The 17,834-nt window shown below is 36.6% G+C and overlaps 1 protein-coding gene across 2 annotated transcripts in view; it reads left to right on the top strand.

Moving 5' to 3' along the window:
* Positions 1-17,834, top strand: part of LOC149789036 (alpha-L-fucosidase-like) — a 44,945-nt gene that overhangs the window by 17,368 nt on the left and 9,743 nt on the right. The window contains exons 6-8 of one of the 2 annotated variants that reach the window (XM_089975212.1): positions 321-453; positions 3,637-3,807; positions 10,370-10,662. In XM_089975212.1, coding sequence (XP_089831338.1) covers positions 321-453; positions 3,637-3,807; positions 10,370-10,631 — 566 coding nt within the window. In that variant the 3' untranslated portion in view covers positions 10,632-10,662. The remainder of the gene's footprint in view (positions 1-320; positions 454-3,636; positions 3,808-10,369; positions 10,663-17,834) is intronic. The other variant, XM_089975211.1, reaches the window with a different exon arrangement.

Below are 17,834 nucleotides of genomic sequence, written 5' to 3'. Positions count from 1 at the left end.
TTGGGCCAATGTGGTAGTCATCATGTGGCCCTCAGTAATGTGGACCTTGGGTCAATGTGCTAGTCATCATGTGGCCGTCATGATGATTTGAGTCTAAGGCCCAGATATTTGATATCTTTTGGGCAAGTAACATTTTTCATAGGGCAGTGAAAAAAACAATTTCTGAAGGATTATCAAGGACAGTGTTCAAGTTGATAAGATAAACAGGCTATGAATGTAATTTATCAATGCAGTGACATCTAAGAGGAAAGATTTGCAGGCACAACAAGGTGAATTATTCACAGAAAAATGATATGTCGATGAATTTGTTTCCTTTCTAGGAACTCTTCAGACGAGGAAATGGGAAAATGCCTTCACTATTGATAAATATTCCTGGGGATACGTCCGTAACTCACCTCTTGAAAATTACTTGACAATGGATAACATTACACAGATACTTGCTGAAACCATCAGGTTAGTCAGAGGCTGCAGGTATATGCCCTAAATCGATCTATCATCAGGTTAGTCAGGCTGCAGGTATGTGCCCTAAATCGACCTATCACCAGGTTAGTCAGAAGCTGCAGGTATGTGCCCTAAATCGACCTATCACCAGGTTAGTCAGGCTGCAGGTATGTGCCCTAAATCAACCTATCACCAGGTTAGTCAGAGGCTGTAGGTATGTGCCCTAAATTGACCTATCACCAGATTAGTCAGAGGCTGCAGGTATATGCCCTAAATTGACATATCACCAGGTTAGTCAGAGGCTGCAGGTATATGCCCTAAATTGACCTATCACCAGGTTAGTCAGGCTGGAGGTATATGCCCTAAATTGACCTATCACCAGATTAGTCAAGAGGCTGCAGGTATATGCCCTAAATTGACCTATTACAGGCTGCAGGTACATGCCTTAAATTAATGTATCACGAGAGCAGAGATAACCATGCATGCTCATTTTCATAGATATTGGGAATTCAGAGTTTTTTTTTTTTAATTTGTTTAGGATATGTACTCTAGTGGTCTACTAGGCAATGGACAAAAGTCCCATATGATCTGAATGTCAGACTTCACTGTGCTTGTAATCCTGTAATGACTCGGAGATAATACTGGCTGCTGGTTTGTCAGCACCTTTGAGTTTGACTGACATACAGGAGACATTAATTTTCTACCACAAATTAAGGTCACATTGTCTGTGATCAATTTTATTCATAATTCACTACCACCAACCCACAAAAAAATCGTTTGAAACACAAATACCATATTTAATGTAAACAGCCATAATTCACCCACCCCACCCCCAAAAAAAACCTTTGAAAAACAAATACCACATCTAATGTAACAGTCATAATTCACCCCCCGCAAAACCTTTGAAAAACAAATACCATTTTTAATGTTAACAGCTATAATTCACCCCACCCCTGAAAAAAAACCTCTGAAAAACAAATACTATATTTAATGTAAACAGCCATAATTCACCCCACCCCACCCCACCCCCGAAAAATAACCTTTAAGAAACAAACACCACATTTAATGTAAACAGCCATAATTCACCCCACCCCACCCCCCAAAAAAACTTTGGAAAACAAATACCACATCTAATGTAACAGCCATAATTCACCCCCCCAAAACCTTTGAAAAACAAATACCATATTTAATGTAAACAGCCATAATTCACCCACCCCCACCCCTGAAAGAAAACCTCTGAAAAACAAATACGTACCATATTTAATGTAAACAGCCATAATTCCACCCCCCCAAAAAAACCTCTGAAAAACAAATACCATTTTTAATGTTAACAGCTATAATTCACCCCACCCCTGAAAAAAACCTCTGAAAAACAAATACCATATTTAATGTAAACAGCCATAATTCACCCCACCCCACCCCACCCCACCCCCGAAAAATAACTTTTAAGAAACAAACACCACATTTAATGTAAACAGCCATAATTCACCCCACCCCACCCCTGAAAAAAACTTTGAAAAACATGTACCACATTTAATGTAACCAGCCCATTCCACCCCACCCCTGAAAAAAAACTTTGAAAAACAAATACCATATTTAATGTAAACAGCCATATTTCACCACCACCCAAAAACATACCTTTGAAAAACAAGTACCATATTTAATGTAAATAGCATGCCCTTCAATTTTATGGACACCATATTTTCAGAACTTTTAATAATTCTGAATAGTACATAAAACTGAAGTATGGCATTGTTAGACTAGTTCTGAAGTACTGGTATTATTAGACTGGTTCTGAAGTACTGGTATAATTAGATTGGTTCTGAAGTACTGATATTATTAGACTGGTTCTGAAGTACTGGTATAATTAGACTGGTTCTGAAGTACTGGTATTAGACTGGTTCTAAAGTACTGGTATAATTAGATTGGTTCACGATAAAGTGTAGTAGTTGCTGTAATAAAACTGAATTCTGTGTCACCTTTTAGGAGTTATTGGCTTGTAAAAGATCTTTAAGACTATTAATGCTCCCAGCACCAGTGATGCAGTGCTTTGCATTTCTTATTAAAAAATGGCTAAGTAGAGACAAAACAATATTGTTTATCCAGATTTATTTAAAGGCCAAGGCCCCACTATCAAGGGAAGCAGATCATCCATCTTAAAAATCTTGTTATTGCTACTCTTCAATGTAAAGTCATTTTTGATACAGGGTTTACATCAGAAGAGTTAGAATGGTGTCTTGTTGGTCCTAAATGAAAATGTTTTCAAAAAATTCACCATCATTACACCTATCATGGCGACCATGATGAAAATGCTGTTATCTCTACTCTTCCCAAATGGATGGTTATATGAACATGCATTTTTCACCAGTAGACTTCTTATGGTTCCTAGTTGGTCCTAAATGAAAATGGTACCAGTCATACATCTAATATGGTTCCCATGATGACTTTTGTGAAGTCTTGCTGTCGCTACTCCCCTTGAATGGATTATTGTATTGCTATTGGGGTTTCAGCAAAAGACTTCTAATGATATCTACTTGAATCGTTTCTAAATGAAATAGGTGCCAATCTGACATCTAGCATGTCTACCACAGCAGCAAATTTGAGAATCTTGTTATTGCTGAAGGATATCAGAGAAATTCTTTTCACCCAGCAGCATGAATCACTTCAAGGGATTGGTGTATTGGTCAAAAATATCAAAGATGGTTTCAATACTCAGCAGTTAAAAGGAATAAACAGTCTATCTTGGCTGTGTATTAAAAATCATTCAAAAGGGAATATTTCTGGCTAAAATTGTGTTTCTTAGCATTCCATTGTCATCTTGTTGTCATGACTACAGCATGTTTTTATGATGTCATTGGGGTACCTATTTGAACTATATTGATACTGTCACATTTTATGACGGGGGAAAATTATCCATGAAAATTAAATTTTTACCAAATTTTAGGGCCATTTAGAAGGTAAAGTAAACCAAATCGTTTATACATTGAATACTTTGAATAGGAATTAATGCCAATTGACTGAAATAATAATAATAATAATAATAATAATAATCATCATCAATGCAATCAAGTTTGAAAGGCGACCCTGCATTCAGAGGTCACCTGAGTACAAGTCCAGTTTGACCATTTCCCATGAGTAGCTACCTGTTGATAGGTTTGTCTGTATGTGTAAAACAATTATTTTTCTAATTTTCAGTTGTGGAGGTAATATTCTGATTAATGTTGGCCCTACTAAGGATGGAATGATAGACCCCATCCTTGAAGAGAGACTGAGACAGATGGGAGATTGGTTGAGGGTGAATGGGGAGGCCATATATGAAACAACGCCTTGGGTCTACCAGAATGATTCTTACACTCCTAATGTCTGGTAAATCTAGATTTATATCAATACATCATATGGTTTGATAGGTTAATCAAATGTTGATCCATTGAAAAGAGATATTTGCTGTCTTGGGACACTTGAAAATTTGCATAGAAAATCGGCATTTAATATGTACGAGTATCAAGACCTTCATACAAAGATGTCATAAAGTTAGATTCTACTGCACACAAAATATTCCCTTTTCATCTGGTTTTCACCATGTTCCTTTAGGGCTGTTCCAGTTAAACATACTTGGGACCCACATAAGGCACCTTTATTTTGGAGTTGTCACCCATAGATGCTATTCAGAATTTTGTATCATTTTCATATGAACTCAAGTAATCAGATTACTCTAACATACACTTTTAAAGAACTACCTTCGCTGGGTACCATGTATGTTTAAATAGAATCGCTCTTAGCCATTTGTCTTGAAACTTTTCTATATTTCTGTTTTTACCTCTACACTGATCATAGACCAGAATAGGTCATGGATGGCCTGCTAAAAGTTTTGTCTTATCAGTCCATTAGTAGAAATGTTTGCTAAACTATGTGGATGATTACTACAAAATTTTTAACATATTAATACCGAGTACTAGTTGGGTGTAAACAAAAATGTTGGCACTCTGACATCCAATATGGCCACCATGATGTCCATCTTGAATATCTTGTTTTAGTTACTCCTCCTGAATGGAAAGTTATATTGACATGGGTTTTTACCATTACCTCCAAAATTATATTGCTGAGCTTATATGAAAGTGGTGCTGATCTGACATCTTTAAAACTTGTTATTGAATTACTTTCTTTATGGATGGTCATATTGAAATGGGTTTTGCCAAAAGATTTCTTATGATATCAGGTTGGTTCTAAATGAAATGGAACCACACAGTTGGTAGGGCATCATGCTTGCAATCCAAGAGTGAATGGTTTGATATCTGTCCTGGTCAGCCTGGGTTGGCTGCCTCATGATATCCCTGGTAAAAGCACTTACCTTTTATTTCCATAGCATGGCATAACCAGTTGTGTATTAAAACTACCATTAAAGCCAACCAACCAACCACCAACAACCAGCCTAAATTAAAATGTTGCTGATCTGTCATCCAGTATGGACACCACAGCATAAATATTGAAAATCTTGTTATTGCTACTCCTCCTTGTAAGTCATATCGACATGTGATTTTCAAAAAAAGATGTTTTATGATATATAGTTCTTCTAAATGCAGACATTATCAGTATAACATCCCATATGGTGGGCATGATAATCATCTTTAAAATCATATTATCACCACTTGATGACCATATTGATATCTATTTTGGGACCCACAGTAGATTAATTGCAAGAGTGTTTTCTTGTATTCCAAGGTTAATGAATGCAAAACCAGCCTGGGACAGTCCATGTCACCTGGATGGGCGTGGCATTGGGAAAGGCTCTTTGCTCATGTTTCCTCAGCATGGTCTAGTCAAAACTCTGTTAAAAGAACTGCTACAACCAACAAAACAAAAGCTTAAATGAAAATGATGGCTGTCTTAAATCCAATCAGCCATCTTGGAAATATTGTTATTGCTCAAGAATATTTGAGATGGTTTCAACACACAGCAGTTAAAAAATGAAGAAACAGTCTTATATTGGATTCCTTGAAATTCTTTTTTTGCCTATCTAAGGGCATTGGTCCTTTTGAGGAACTCTTGTTATTTGTTGTGGCAGTTATGAAACTCTTAATTATTTTCTTTAATGCACTGTGATCACTTGTGTTATAGTTGCAGTTTCAAATGGCAATGTGAAGCTTTCATAGGAATATATGCCCATATTGTCAAGATATCTGCCAGGTCATGCATATTGTCCATTTAGAAGCTACATTCTCTTCAGAACTAAATCACATTCACAATGAATATTGTTACCAGTTAGTTTACATTTTTCTGTGACAGGTTATCCTCAGCTAGTTGTCAACAGCCCAGATCAGTTGGTCAGAGTTGACCCTCTTTCTCTTTATAAGCAAGGCACATATGACATTTCACTTTTCCAACAAATTGCTTATTTTAAACTAAAAATCTCTACTATACATCTCCAAAAATTGTACTTTAAAAAAAAACAATGTTTCATAAATGTTTGTATGGGCATAGTGAATACTGGATTGGAAGTATGGGACAGAGAGAGAGAGGCAGAGTTATAAATAATGAAGTTATTTCCAAGCGTTAATAAATTAAAAGAAAATGATAGTTGATGTTTTGACTGTTTGTACATAAGTTAAACTATACATTAAGAAATCACACATTTGGTACAGTTAGCAGCACTTTACAGGGAATCAGTACACATTAGGTTCTTTTTTATGTTAGGGTCACATTGAAGGGATTATTACATAAAAGATTCACCCACTGTAACTTTACTACTAAATCATTTGCAATTCCAATTGGCAGTTGTTCTCTATATGTTTTTTTAACTATCAACTGAACAAGTCCATATGCAAGCCATGGTTCAAAGTTTTGAGATGTCTTAGTGATGATTTGATAGATATTCTTTCTAAATTTTATACTAATCAAAACCATAAAATACTTTTTATTCGTCTCATTTCTGTCTGGCATAAAGTAACCCCTCCCCCTCATACCCCCCTCTTAGTGCACTTGAGAGACACTCACCAGGAATGTGTTTGTCATTAAAATCTGGGCACAAAAACGTATGGCTGTATATATAATTGTCCATTGATTCCATTTCCACTACAGTAGAATGTATTAGTAATAATGTTCATTTGAATCTTTCTAACATCAAATATTATGGTAGCTATCAAAGGATTCTCCTTGATCTCCTTGTTTTCATTTAGTTGAATTGCTTTCAGTTTTCCTTGTGATCATATTGTCTGATGACATTTTGCACTTTTTGCAAGAACTTATTCTTCATTGGCAAATTGTAGTTATTTAAATAAGATGCTCTTTTTTATGAAGGAAGTGAACTTGTCACATGATCAACTTTTTGCTTTTAACTATATTTCTTAATCTATGAGACAGAAGCCACAATAGCTAAAATACTATACTTACTATTGGCAACTGGAAGACATGCTGACTGAAGCTGAAGAATACTGTTCTTTTCAGTGGTTAGCTTTTGTTACATTGATAATTATTGGTGGTAATAATAGCCAGTAGTTATCAAAGTGACAAAACCTATCATCCAAGGAACACAAAGCAGTGAGGATAATTGGATTACTTGTTGCATGGATTAAAATTATTTTATTGCCATATTGGAACAAATGTCATTGTGCTTAATTTAGAAATCAACAAATATTTCTTGAGATTAATCATTCTAAATCCCATTATGTCCACTAGTTAATGGGTATAATAATAATTTTGAATCTGTATAGAAAATATGCACCATGCCTTTTTGTTTACATAATTTGTATGCAAGATAAATGGATAAAATTTACATTTACATGATCTCAGTATATTGAGTAATGCATTGATACTAATTTAACTGTATTTTTTTCCATTTTCACATTTTAATACTTTTAAAACTGAAATCTTAAATTCAGATTATTGAAAAGGTTTTTTTCGCTGACATTATTTTTATCACTATCTGTCATAAAATATATCATAATGGAGAAGAAGTTTGTTTTTCATGGTACTGGCATTAGCAAAATATTAAAATTTCATTTGAGATTGGAAAGGCAGAAATCGTAAATTGTTTTCTGACAAACCAGTGTTAAAACTAACTTCAATCAATCACCTAGCAAGCACATCAAAGTTTGCAGTATGAAGGCAGATTCACTCTTGCTGTACCATTGATCTTTCTGCTCTACTGACAACTGGTATACCTGGTATATTGGTATGCAACCTTATTTGCATATCAAAAGGGAATGTCTGTCACCTGTATGGAATTTCAATCCATCTTTATATACTGTCCTTGCTTTTTTCCATCAGATAAATTTGTTTTTTCAGTCGGTACTGATGCAAAAAAGAGTGCATTAACTACTGTTGCTGATGTTATTTTAAGTATTCTTCATGATTTTTCATTATTTTAAACTCACAGAAATGTAATAGTCATGCAAGTTTTGTTAGTAATTGGCATTAGTATTTTTGGACACCCAGTTTACAGGTATGCAAGGAAAACTATGCAACCATCATACCTGCCATATTCCCAGAGAGTGTTGGTTTTTTTTAATACTTGGAAAGTGTGTTTTGAGGTCCCAAGAGGAAGGGGGGCAATGTGCATGACCAAAAAATGCCTTGCCATCCAATTGTGAATAAACTAACTTTTCATGTTTCATGTAAGCCTATAAGAAGTGATTGGAAATTCAAACCTGAATATAAAATATTATTTGTCTGGTTTTTTCAAAGCATTTAATACACTTACAAAAGAAAAGAAAATAGTTGGTAGATTTAATGTCAGATATCATGACCATACACATATATGCAAACCCCCAAATAACCTCAACCACACAGACATTAAATTAAAACATACACCAAGTTTCTGTCTTTGAAATTCATGGCATGGCAAAATATAGGCTTAATTAGATGGTATTTTCTACTCTCAGTAGTTCAGTAGGGTGTTTGAAGGTAATTCAAGTGTCATTCATGTTCATCACTACACTCACTAGAGACTGAATGGTACTGATGTTCAGATTTCTCTGTTGGATTCTCTGAGTGAATCTTAGTCAGAGCTGAGTTGTTCTGGATGATTGTAATATTAGTATTGTCAAAACTGTATCTGATGCAGTCTGGTCATTACATATGCTTTTCTTTATAGTAAAATGAATATGCATCACATTTAGGGCTGACATTGGGGGAAGGTGGGGAGGCATAATATTTTCAGGTTTAATGGGGGTTTTGCAGGTAATACAGCAGTAGTAAACATCTGTCATAATAAATGCCTCTGTCCAGTACAGGTGGTATTGCTTTATCAACACAAATCAACTGTGCAAACACAAGTGTTTTGCTAATTTTTTTATTTCAATCAATTTATTTCATGGCTAAAATCATCCTGAAATGCATAGGTCAGTTAATAGTTCATATAATGAGATTAAGAAAATGAATAATAATAAAGAGAACTAATCTGAATGTTCAGTTCATCATGTTGAATATATTACATATAGGTGGTGCTCCAAGTTTGGCAGACATCATACATGCAGAAATGACGTATGTCAATATGTTGCAAAGAATTCACCCCCTCCCATTTGCTGACGTGCTTGACAAAGTAAAACTTCATCAACTAATTCTGAAATTTAGTTCTGCTGATAGCTAATTGCTTTCTGAATTGCGTTCAAAATTGAATCACAATTGAACACTATTCCAACAACAGCTGAAATAATCAGGTTTTGTGTTTTATATATAGTGTTAAATCTGACTTTAAAGAAAGGTTGCCACTATTCACAAATTTATCAATAATCTTTCATTCAGATGGCTTAAATGTTCTCATTCAAGGAAATGATATGTAATAAATTTTGTTCTCATACATGTATCTAGCATCTATTGGATTTACCTATATTGGGTTGTTCCACTTTTTGATCTTTACCTATGCAAATTAGCACAATGGGCTCACCCACTGCAGTCTTCAGATACATCACATGAGCTAATGTTAGTCAAAAAGTAATATGTGAAATGGAGGTTTTAACCTGATCTCTTTGCTTTTCAATTGGTGCTGTTTAAACTGCCCCAAGGTTAGTGTTACATTAGTTCCAAAGAGGAACTGAGGACTGTTTATTGTTTATACATGCTGCATGTAACAGGCATACTGAAGTGTTTTTTGTGGGTTTTTTTAATAAAGATTTCTGAAAATCATGTTTTTTAACAAGACTGTGACAGGGGGTTTAGTAATAAAAAATCATGTGTTTAGCATGACACACCTTGTTCCATTTGTCGCAGTATTTCCCACAGACTGCAATTAGTGTTTTTGGATACCCGGTATATTGGTATGGAAAGAAACCTATGCATCCATCTGTTGCAGTATTTCCCACAGATGGCAGTTAATGGAATCCAGAAGAAGGACTATAGTATATAAATGGGCTTGATATAAAGATCATATTGGACTAATATCAAGAATGGCATAGTGTTCCACATGGTGAATTTGACCTATTTATTTTGACAACACTGGAAAGATTAAATAACTGGCAAGCAAGGAGGACAAAATCACTGAAGTCTTTTAGTTCGGGTATTTTCTCTAGACTTGTTGTTTCTCATGTCAAATCCAATTACAAGTCTGGCAAAGGTTTATTGTGCTAGTGGACTCCTTGTCATAGAGGAACACAACACTGCCATTCTTGTGTCTTTCAAATGACATGTGATAAAGTCTTGGAGTTTATAATATTCAGATTGGTGAGGTGAAACAAGAGTATGATGACTTACTCATCTGGGCAGTTGAATGGGCCATGCTAACAAGATAGTCTGTTGGGGAAATGCATGAGGTAATTTGAAACAATGTTATTTTCAGAGACAGCTCTTCTCTGGAGGGAGTGTACCTTCTAAAATGTTATTTTGCATGACCAGTCAGCTATCCATACCATGAATTAATTACTGCTTGATTCCTAATTTGAATTCTTGTTTTGATTAAATTATTATATTATTTTTCTTCTGATGCATAATATTATAGGTATACATCTAAGAAGGTTGGATTTTATACAAAAGTATATGCGATAGTGTTGGAATGGCCTGAGACTAGAACTCTGTACTTAGCATCTCCAACTCCATCCAGAGGTACCAGAGTTACCCTCCTTGGCTACTCTTCAACGATAGGATGGAGGATGCCAGTATCACATTCCAGAGGGATTGAACTTTGGGTGCCAGTTATTCCCCTCAATGCGATGCCATGCCAATGGGCCTGGGTTTTTGTATTGGAATATCTTTACAATTAAATATCTTCCTGGTATTACACAGTCAATAAAGGTAATTGGCAAGGGTTATGTTGATTAAAAGAGTTTATATAAAATCATGATAGAGAGTATGCTTGTTATACTGAACAAAATTTTCCTGTGATTTTTATGGTGATGCAACAGTTGTGACAATTTTTTTACAATTACATTATGGAAACATGGTGTTACCAAAATCTATCAAACTGGTTCTTTACTAGACTTTTTAGAATTTTATTCCAATTTTATAATCAAAGCTAAAGGATGTTTTTTTTATGTACAGGTTTGTATCATGCAGTGAATTGAAGAGTTTGATTATCAATCATATCTTGGTATTTTACACAAATTTAACACAGAATTCCTGTATAATTATCTGGCACATTCAGGATTAACAGGTAGATATAGATACTGGGGAATAAATGCAAGGGATTTACTGCATTTATTTTGTAATAAGAATGAAATTACAGATGAATATCACTTTATTATCTCATCATGCAGGGGTTATTTGGTCCTACATCAGTCTTGATAGAGACTTCAAATCTCTCAATATGTCTGTGCACAGTGGTTTTAAATGTTGCTGAGGTTTGTTTTACATTGAAATTTGACAAAACTCCCATGTCTGAAAACTGATGTCATTATTGACCCAAATGTCAGCACACATCCAATGAGGGGCTTGGAATTTGTGTCATGGATTAGGGCCCAGGGTGTATAGTTGTGGCCTCTTCTTCGCACCTAAGATAATACTGACATCCTCCTTGCCATGTAAATATGCTTATTGAAAGTGAAAAAAAACCCAACAAATTCAGACATAAAACAGACTTCATCCCTGGATTTTTTATCCCCACCACAAGGAACTTGACCCCAGGGGTACAGAATTTGGAGGTGTGTGTGGCAGGGCAAGAGCTCACAGGGGTTTGAGTTTTACAAACACTTTGTTTTTAGCAGGACTTCTTTCAGGAACATTTGAACTGAGCCGATTGACATTATTTTGGGAAATACCTGAATATTTGTAAATCTGTAACATTTGAACTGAGCCAATTGACATTATTTTGGGAAATACCTGAATATTTGTAAATCTGTAACATTTGAACTGAGTCGATTGACATTATTTTGGGAAATACCTGAATATTTGTAAATCTGTAATAGTTCAGTCTATGTACTCACATTCAACTGCAAACAACATTAACCATGATCTACCATTGCATAATGCACCAGCTGATGTCAAGAGATCAGTCAATGCAGTAGTGATCTGGGTCTGTGCAGTTTGCAGTTAGACTCAACCTACAAGTTAGTTTATACTATAGGTCTCAGATTAAGAAAACAGTTTGTAGTGAATTCAAAAATATGTTGAGGCAAATAAACAATACTCAAGATGTAAGAAATAATTTTGTCAAATCATACTGATCTTATAAAGTTTTAAAACTAATTGATTGTGTTTCAGATTGTACTTCATTTTGATATATTTGTACAATAAAGCTGTTATTTATGTTTTTCATGTATATAATGATCACTTATAAATAGATTACAGTAAACCAATTTATACCATGATCTCTTACAAATGTATTAACACTATGGGATACCATGATCACTTTACAAAGGTATTAACACTACAGTATACCATCATCACTTACAAATGCATTAACACTACAGTATACCATGATCACTTACAAATCAGGGGGCCCGAGTGACCGAGTGGTCAAAAGCGCTCTCCGTTATGGATCACTGCCATCTCACCTCTGTCTGCGCTGGTTCAAGTCTTGGATTCAGCCAATGTGGGTATGTGAGAAAGCTTGGCAGTAGTTTCTCGTGGGTCTGTGGTTCTTTCCTGGGTTTTCCTGGGTTCTTCCTCAACCATTAATACTGGCTGCCGTGTATAGCCTATCGTGTGCTGAAAGATGGCATTAAACCCCACACCACCACCACCAACAACAACAACTTACAAATCTATTAACACTACAGTATACAGTCATCATTTACAAATGGATTAACCCACATTATATCATCATCATTTATAAATGCATTAAAACCCACATATACCATGATCACTTATAAGTGTATTAACTCTATGGAATACCATGATTACTTACCGATGCATTAACACTACAGTATATCAGGATCACTTAAAAATGCATTAACATGACATTAAACCATGATCACTTAAAAATGTATTACCTCTACAGTATACCACGAACACTTAAATGTATTACCACTACAGTATTACTATAATCACTTACAAACACCACATTATACCATGATCTCTTACAAATGTATTAACGCAACAGTATATCATGATCACTTACAAATCCATTAACACTACTGTTTATGATCGCTTAACAACTGCATAATACCACATGATACCATCATCACCTAAAAAGGTATTAACACCACTTTATACCATGATCACTTACAAATGTATCAACACTACAGTCTACCATCATCTCTTACAAATGGATTAACTGACATTATACCATTATCACTTACAAATATATTAAGTCTACAGTGTACTGTGATCACTTATAAATGCATTTATTCCACATTATACCATGATTACTTAAAAATGTATTAACACTACAGTGTACCATGATCACTTAAAAATGTATTAACACTACAGTGTACCATGATCACTTAAAAATGTATTAACACTACAGTATACCATAATCACTTAAAAATGTATTAACACTACAGTATACCATAATCACTTAAAAATGTATTAACACTGCAGTATACCATAATCACTTAAAACTGTATTAAAACTACAATATACCATAATCACTTAAAAATGTATTAACACTATAGTGTACCATCATCAATTACAAAATTTAATGCATTTATACTATATTATACCATGATCACATTTTGCCAGATACAAAGTTTTGTATTTGTAATTTTGTATTTATGTTTTTGTCTCCCTTATGAATGGTGAGAGAGATACAAATTTGTCTCACTTATGAATGGTGAGTCATAGATATCAATTTTGTCTCAGCTCAGAGTGGTGAGATATATCTGTTTTGTCTTGTGAATGTTAGAACTAATATAAGTTTTATTTCACTTATAAATGGTGAGACACAGTTATCAATTTTGTCTTACATGTGAATGGTGAAACATAGGTATCTCTTTTCTAGAGGCAACATCATTGGTAGCAGGGATGATGGTATTATCAGCATCGTACTTGATCTAATGGTATTACAGCATAGTACTTGATTTAATGGTGTACAGTTGCAGTTTAGTACTTGATCAACTAGTATTAGAGAATAGAGACTAATATACTGACTTGACAGTATAGAACCTGATCTATTGACCTTAAAGCAGCGAAGAGCCTGATCTGTCAGTTATAGAGCATGAAGCCTGATCTACCAGGCTTACAGCTTGTATCCTGATCTACCAGGCTTACTGCATATAACCTGATTTACCAGTCTTACAGCATATAACCTGATCTACCAGTCTTACAGCACATAACCCAATCTATCAGTCTTGCAGTATGTAGCCTTATCTGCAAGTCATACAGCATGTAGCCCAATCTACCAGCATATGGCCCATTCTTCCAGTCTTATAGAATATGGTCCAATCTACCTGTCATGCAGCATTTAGCCAGATCTACCAGTCTTAATTATGTACCCTTATCTACAAGTCATACAGCATGTAGCCCAATCTACCGGTCCTAAAGTATGTAGCCTGATCTACTATTCTTACAGCATATAGCCTGATCTACCAGTCTTATAACATATGGCCCAATCAACCAGTCTTAAAAAGCATGTGGCCTTATCTACCAGTCTTCCAGCATGTAGCCTTATCTACCAGTCTTCCAGCATGTAACCTTATCTACCAGTCTTCCAGCATTTAGCATGATCTACCAGCCATAGAAACCGCTCCAGTAGCATTGTGGTTAGAGTGTACACCTCGGATGCAGGAGGTCGTGGGTTCGATTCCTGGCCGAGTCGTACCAAAGACTTACAAAAATGGTACTAACAGTTGCCTTGCTTGGTGCTCAGCATTAAGAGGTTAATGTTAGGACTGGTCAGCCTGGTGTCAAGATAAAGTGACTGGGTGGGATATCATGCAAAATGTGTACAGCATGATGCCCCAATCCTAGACATCAGTATAAACTGTCACACTGCAGACATTGTAGTGATATGACTGAAAAATTGTTAAAGCTACATTAAAATTCCTAATCACACACACACACACACACACCAGTCTTACAGCATGTAACCTGATTTACCTGTCTTACAGCATGTAGCCTTCTCTGCTAGTCTTACATCATGTAGCCTGATCAACCAGTTTTACAGCATGTAGCCTGATCTACCAGTCTTCCAGCATGTAGCCTGATCTACCAGTCTTCCAGCATGTAACCTTATCTACCAGTCTTTCAGCATGTAGCCTTATCTACCAGTCTTCCAGCATGTAGCCTTATCTACCAGTCTTCCAGCATGTAGCATGATCTACCAGTCTTCCAGCATGTAGCCTTATCTACCAGTCTTCCAGCATGTACCCTTATCTACCAGTCTTCCAGCATGTAGCCTTATCTACCAGTCTTCCAGCATGTAGCATGATCTACCAGTCTTCCAGCATGTAGCCTTATCTACCAGTCTTCCAGCATGTAGCATTATCTACCAGTCTTCCAGCATGTAGCCTTATCTACCAGTCTTCCAGCGTGTAGCTTTATCTACCAGTCTTCCAGCATGTAACCTTATCTACCAGTCTTCCAGCATGTAGCATGATCTACCAGTCTTTCAGCATGTAGCCTTATCTACCAGTCTTCCAGCATGTAGCATGATCTACCAGTCTTCCAGCATGTAGCATGATCTACCAGTCTTCCAGCATATAGCCTTATCTACCAGTCTTCCAGCATGTAGCCTTATCTACCAGTCTTCCAGCCTGTAGGATGATCTACCAGTCTTCCAGCATGTAGCATGATCTACCAGTCTTTCAGCATGTAGCCTTATCTACCAGTCTTCCAGCATGTAGCATGATCTACCAGTCTTCCAGCATGTAGCATGATCTACCAGTCTTCCAGCATGTAGCCTTATCTACCAGTCTTCCAACATGTAGCCTTATCTACCAGTCTTCCAGCATGTAGCCTTATCTACCAGTCTTCCAGCATGTAGCCTTATCTACCAGTCTTCCAGCATGTAGCTTTATCTACCAGTCTTCCAGCATGTAGCCTTATCTACCAGTCTTCCAGCATGTAGCATGATCTACCAGTCTTCCAGCATGTAGCCTTATCTACCAGTCTTCCAGCCTGTAGGATGATCTACCAGTCTTCCAGCATGTAGCTTTATCTACCAGTCTTCCAGCATGTAGCCTTATCTACCAGTCTTCCAGCATGTAGCATGATCTACCAGTCTTCCAGCATGTAGCCATATCTACCAGTCTTCCAGCCTGTAGGATGATCTACCAGTCTTCCAGCATGTAGCATGATCTACCAGTCTTCCAGCATGTAGCCTTATCTACCAGTCTTCCAGCATGTAGCATGATCTACCAGTCTTCCAGCATGTAGCTTTATCTACCAGTCTTCCAGCATGTAGCCTTATCTACCAGTCTTCCAGCCTGTAGGATGATCTACCAGTCTTCCAGCATGTAGCTTTATCTACCAGTCTTCCAGCATGTAGCATGATCTACCAGTCTTCCAGCATGTAGCCTTATCTACCAGTCTTCCAGCCTGTAGGATGATCTACCAGTCTTCCAGCATGTAGCCTTATCTACCAGTCTTCCAGCCTGTAGGATGATCTACCAGTCTTCCAGCATGTAGCCTTATCTACCAGTCTTATAGCATGTAGCCTGATCTGCCAGTCTTACATCATGTAGCCTGACCTACCAGCCTTACAGCATGTAGCCTGGTCTACAAGTCTTATAGCATGTGGCCTGATCTTACATTCTTAGAGCATGTAGCCATATCTACCAGTCTTCCATCATGTAGCCTGGTCTACAAGTCTTATAGCATGTGGCCTGATCTTACATTCTTAGAGCATGTAGCCATATCTACCAGTCTTCCATCATGTAGCCTGGTCTACAAGTCTTATAGCATGTGGCCTGATCTTACATTCTTACAGCAATTAAGCCTGATCTACCAGTTTTAAAGTATGTAGGCTGATCAATCAATCTTACAGAATGTAGCCTGATCTACCAGTCTTACAGCAATTAAGTCTGATCTACAAGTCTTACAGCAATTAAGCCAGATCTACCAGTCTTACAGCATGTAGCCCATCTATCAGTCTTAAAAGCAGGTAGCCTGACCTATCAGTTTTACATCATGTAGCCTGATCTATCCATCTTACAGAATGTAGCCTGATCTACCTGTCTTACAGCAATTAAGTCTGATCTACAGTCTTACAGCAATTAAGCCTGATCTATCAGTCTTACAGCACGTAGCTTCATCTATCACTCTTACAGCATGTAGCCTGATCTATCACTCTTACAGCATGTAGCCTGATCTTCCAGTCTTACAGCAATTAAGCCTGATCTACCAGTCTTAAGGCAGTTAAGTCTGATATACCAGTCTTACAGAATGTAGCCTGATCTACCAGTCTTACAGTATGTAGATTGATATACCAGCAGCACAGCATAGAGCTTGATCTACTGGCCCTACAGCTTAGAACCTGATCTGCAACATTTACAGTACAGAGCTTTATCCTCCAGTTTTACAAAATAAATCAACTGATGTTACAGCATAGAGTCTAATCTGATTGGCCTTGTAGAATAGAACCTAGTCTACCAGCATTACAGTATAAACCGTGATCTACTATACTGACATCATTGTGTCTGACCATCCAAAGTTGCACCATAGGGCCTGATCTGCTGGCCTTAAAATATAAAACCTGATCTACTGGCCTTACAGCATAGAGCTAGATCTACTGGTGTTACAGCATAGAGCCAGATCTACTGGCCTTACAGCATAGAGCCAGATCTAATTGCCTTACGGCATAGAGCTAGATCTACTGGCCTTACAGCATAGAGCTTGATCTACTGGCCTTACATCATAGAGCCAGATCTAATGGCCTTACAGCATAGAGCCAGATCTACTGGCCTTACAGCATAGAGCTTGATGTACTGGCATTTCAGCATAGAGCTTGATCTACTGGCATTAATATCTACTGGCAAGTGGGTGCATGTTGTACATAAGCAAAGATTTGTAAATTGTAAATACTTTATTTCATGCATCATCAGTCTGTAAAAAAATTAATTATATTTTGTACCCTAATCTGTGCATTG

This window comes from Sinohyriopsis cumingii, chromosome 11 (genome assembly GCF_028554795.1).
Source record: "Sinohyriopsis cumingii isolate HCF-2022 chromosome 11, ASM2855479v2, whole genome shotgun sequence".
Taxonomy (NCBI): domain Eukaryota; kingdom Metazoa; phylum Mollusca; class Bivalvia; order Unionida; family Unionidae; genus Sinohyriopsis; species Sinohyriopsis cumingii.
The sequence above is the reverse complement of the archived record's forward strand: the minus strand, read 5'-3'. Positions and strand labels throughout refer to the sequence as shown.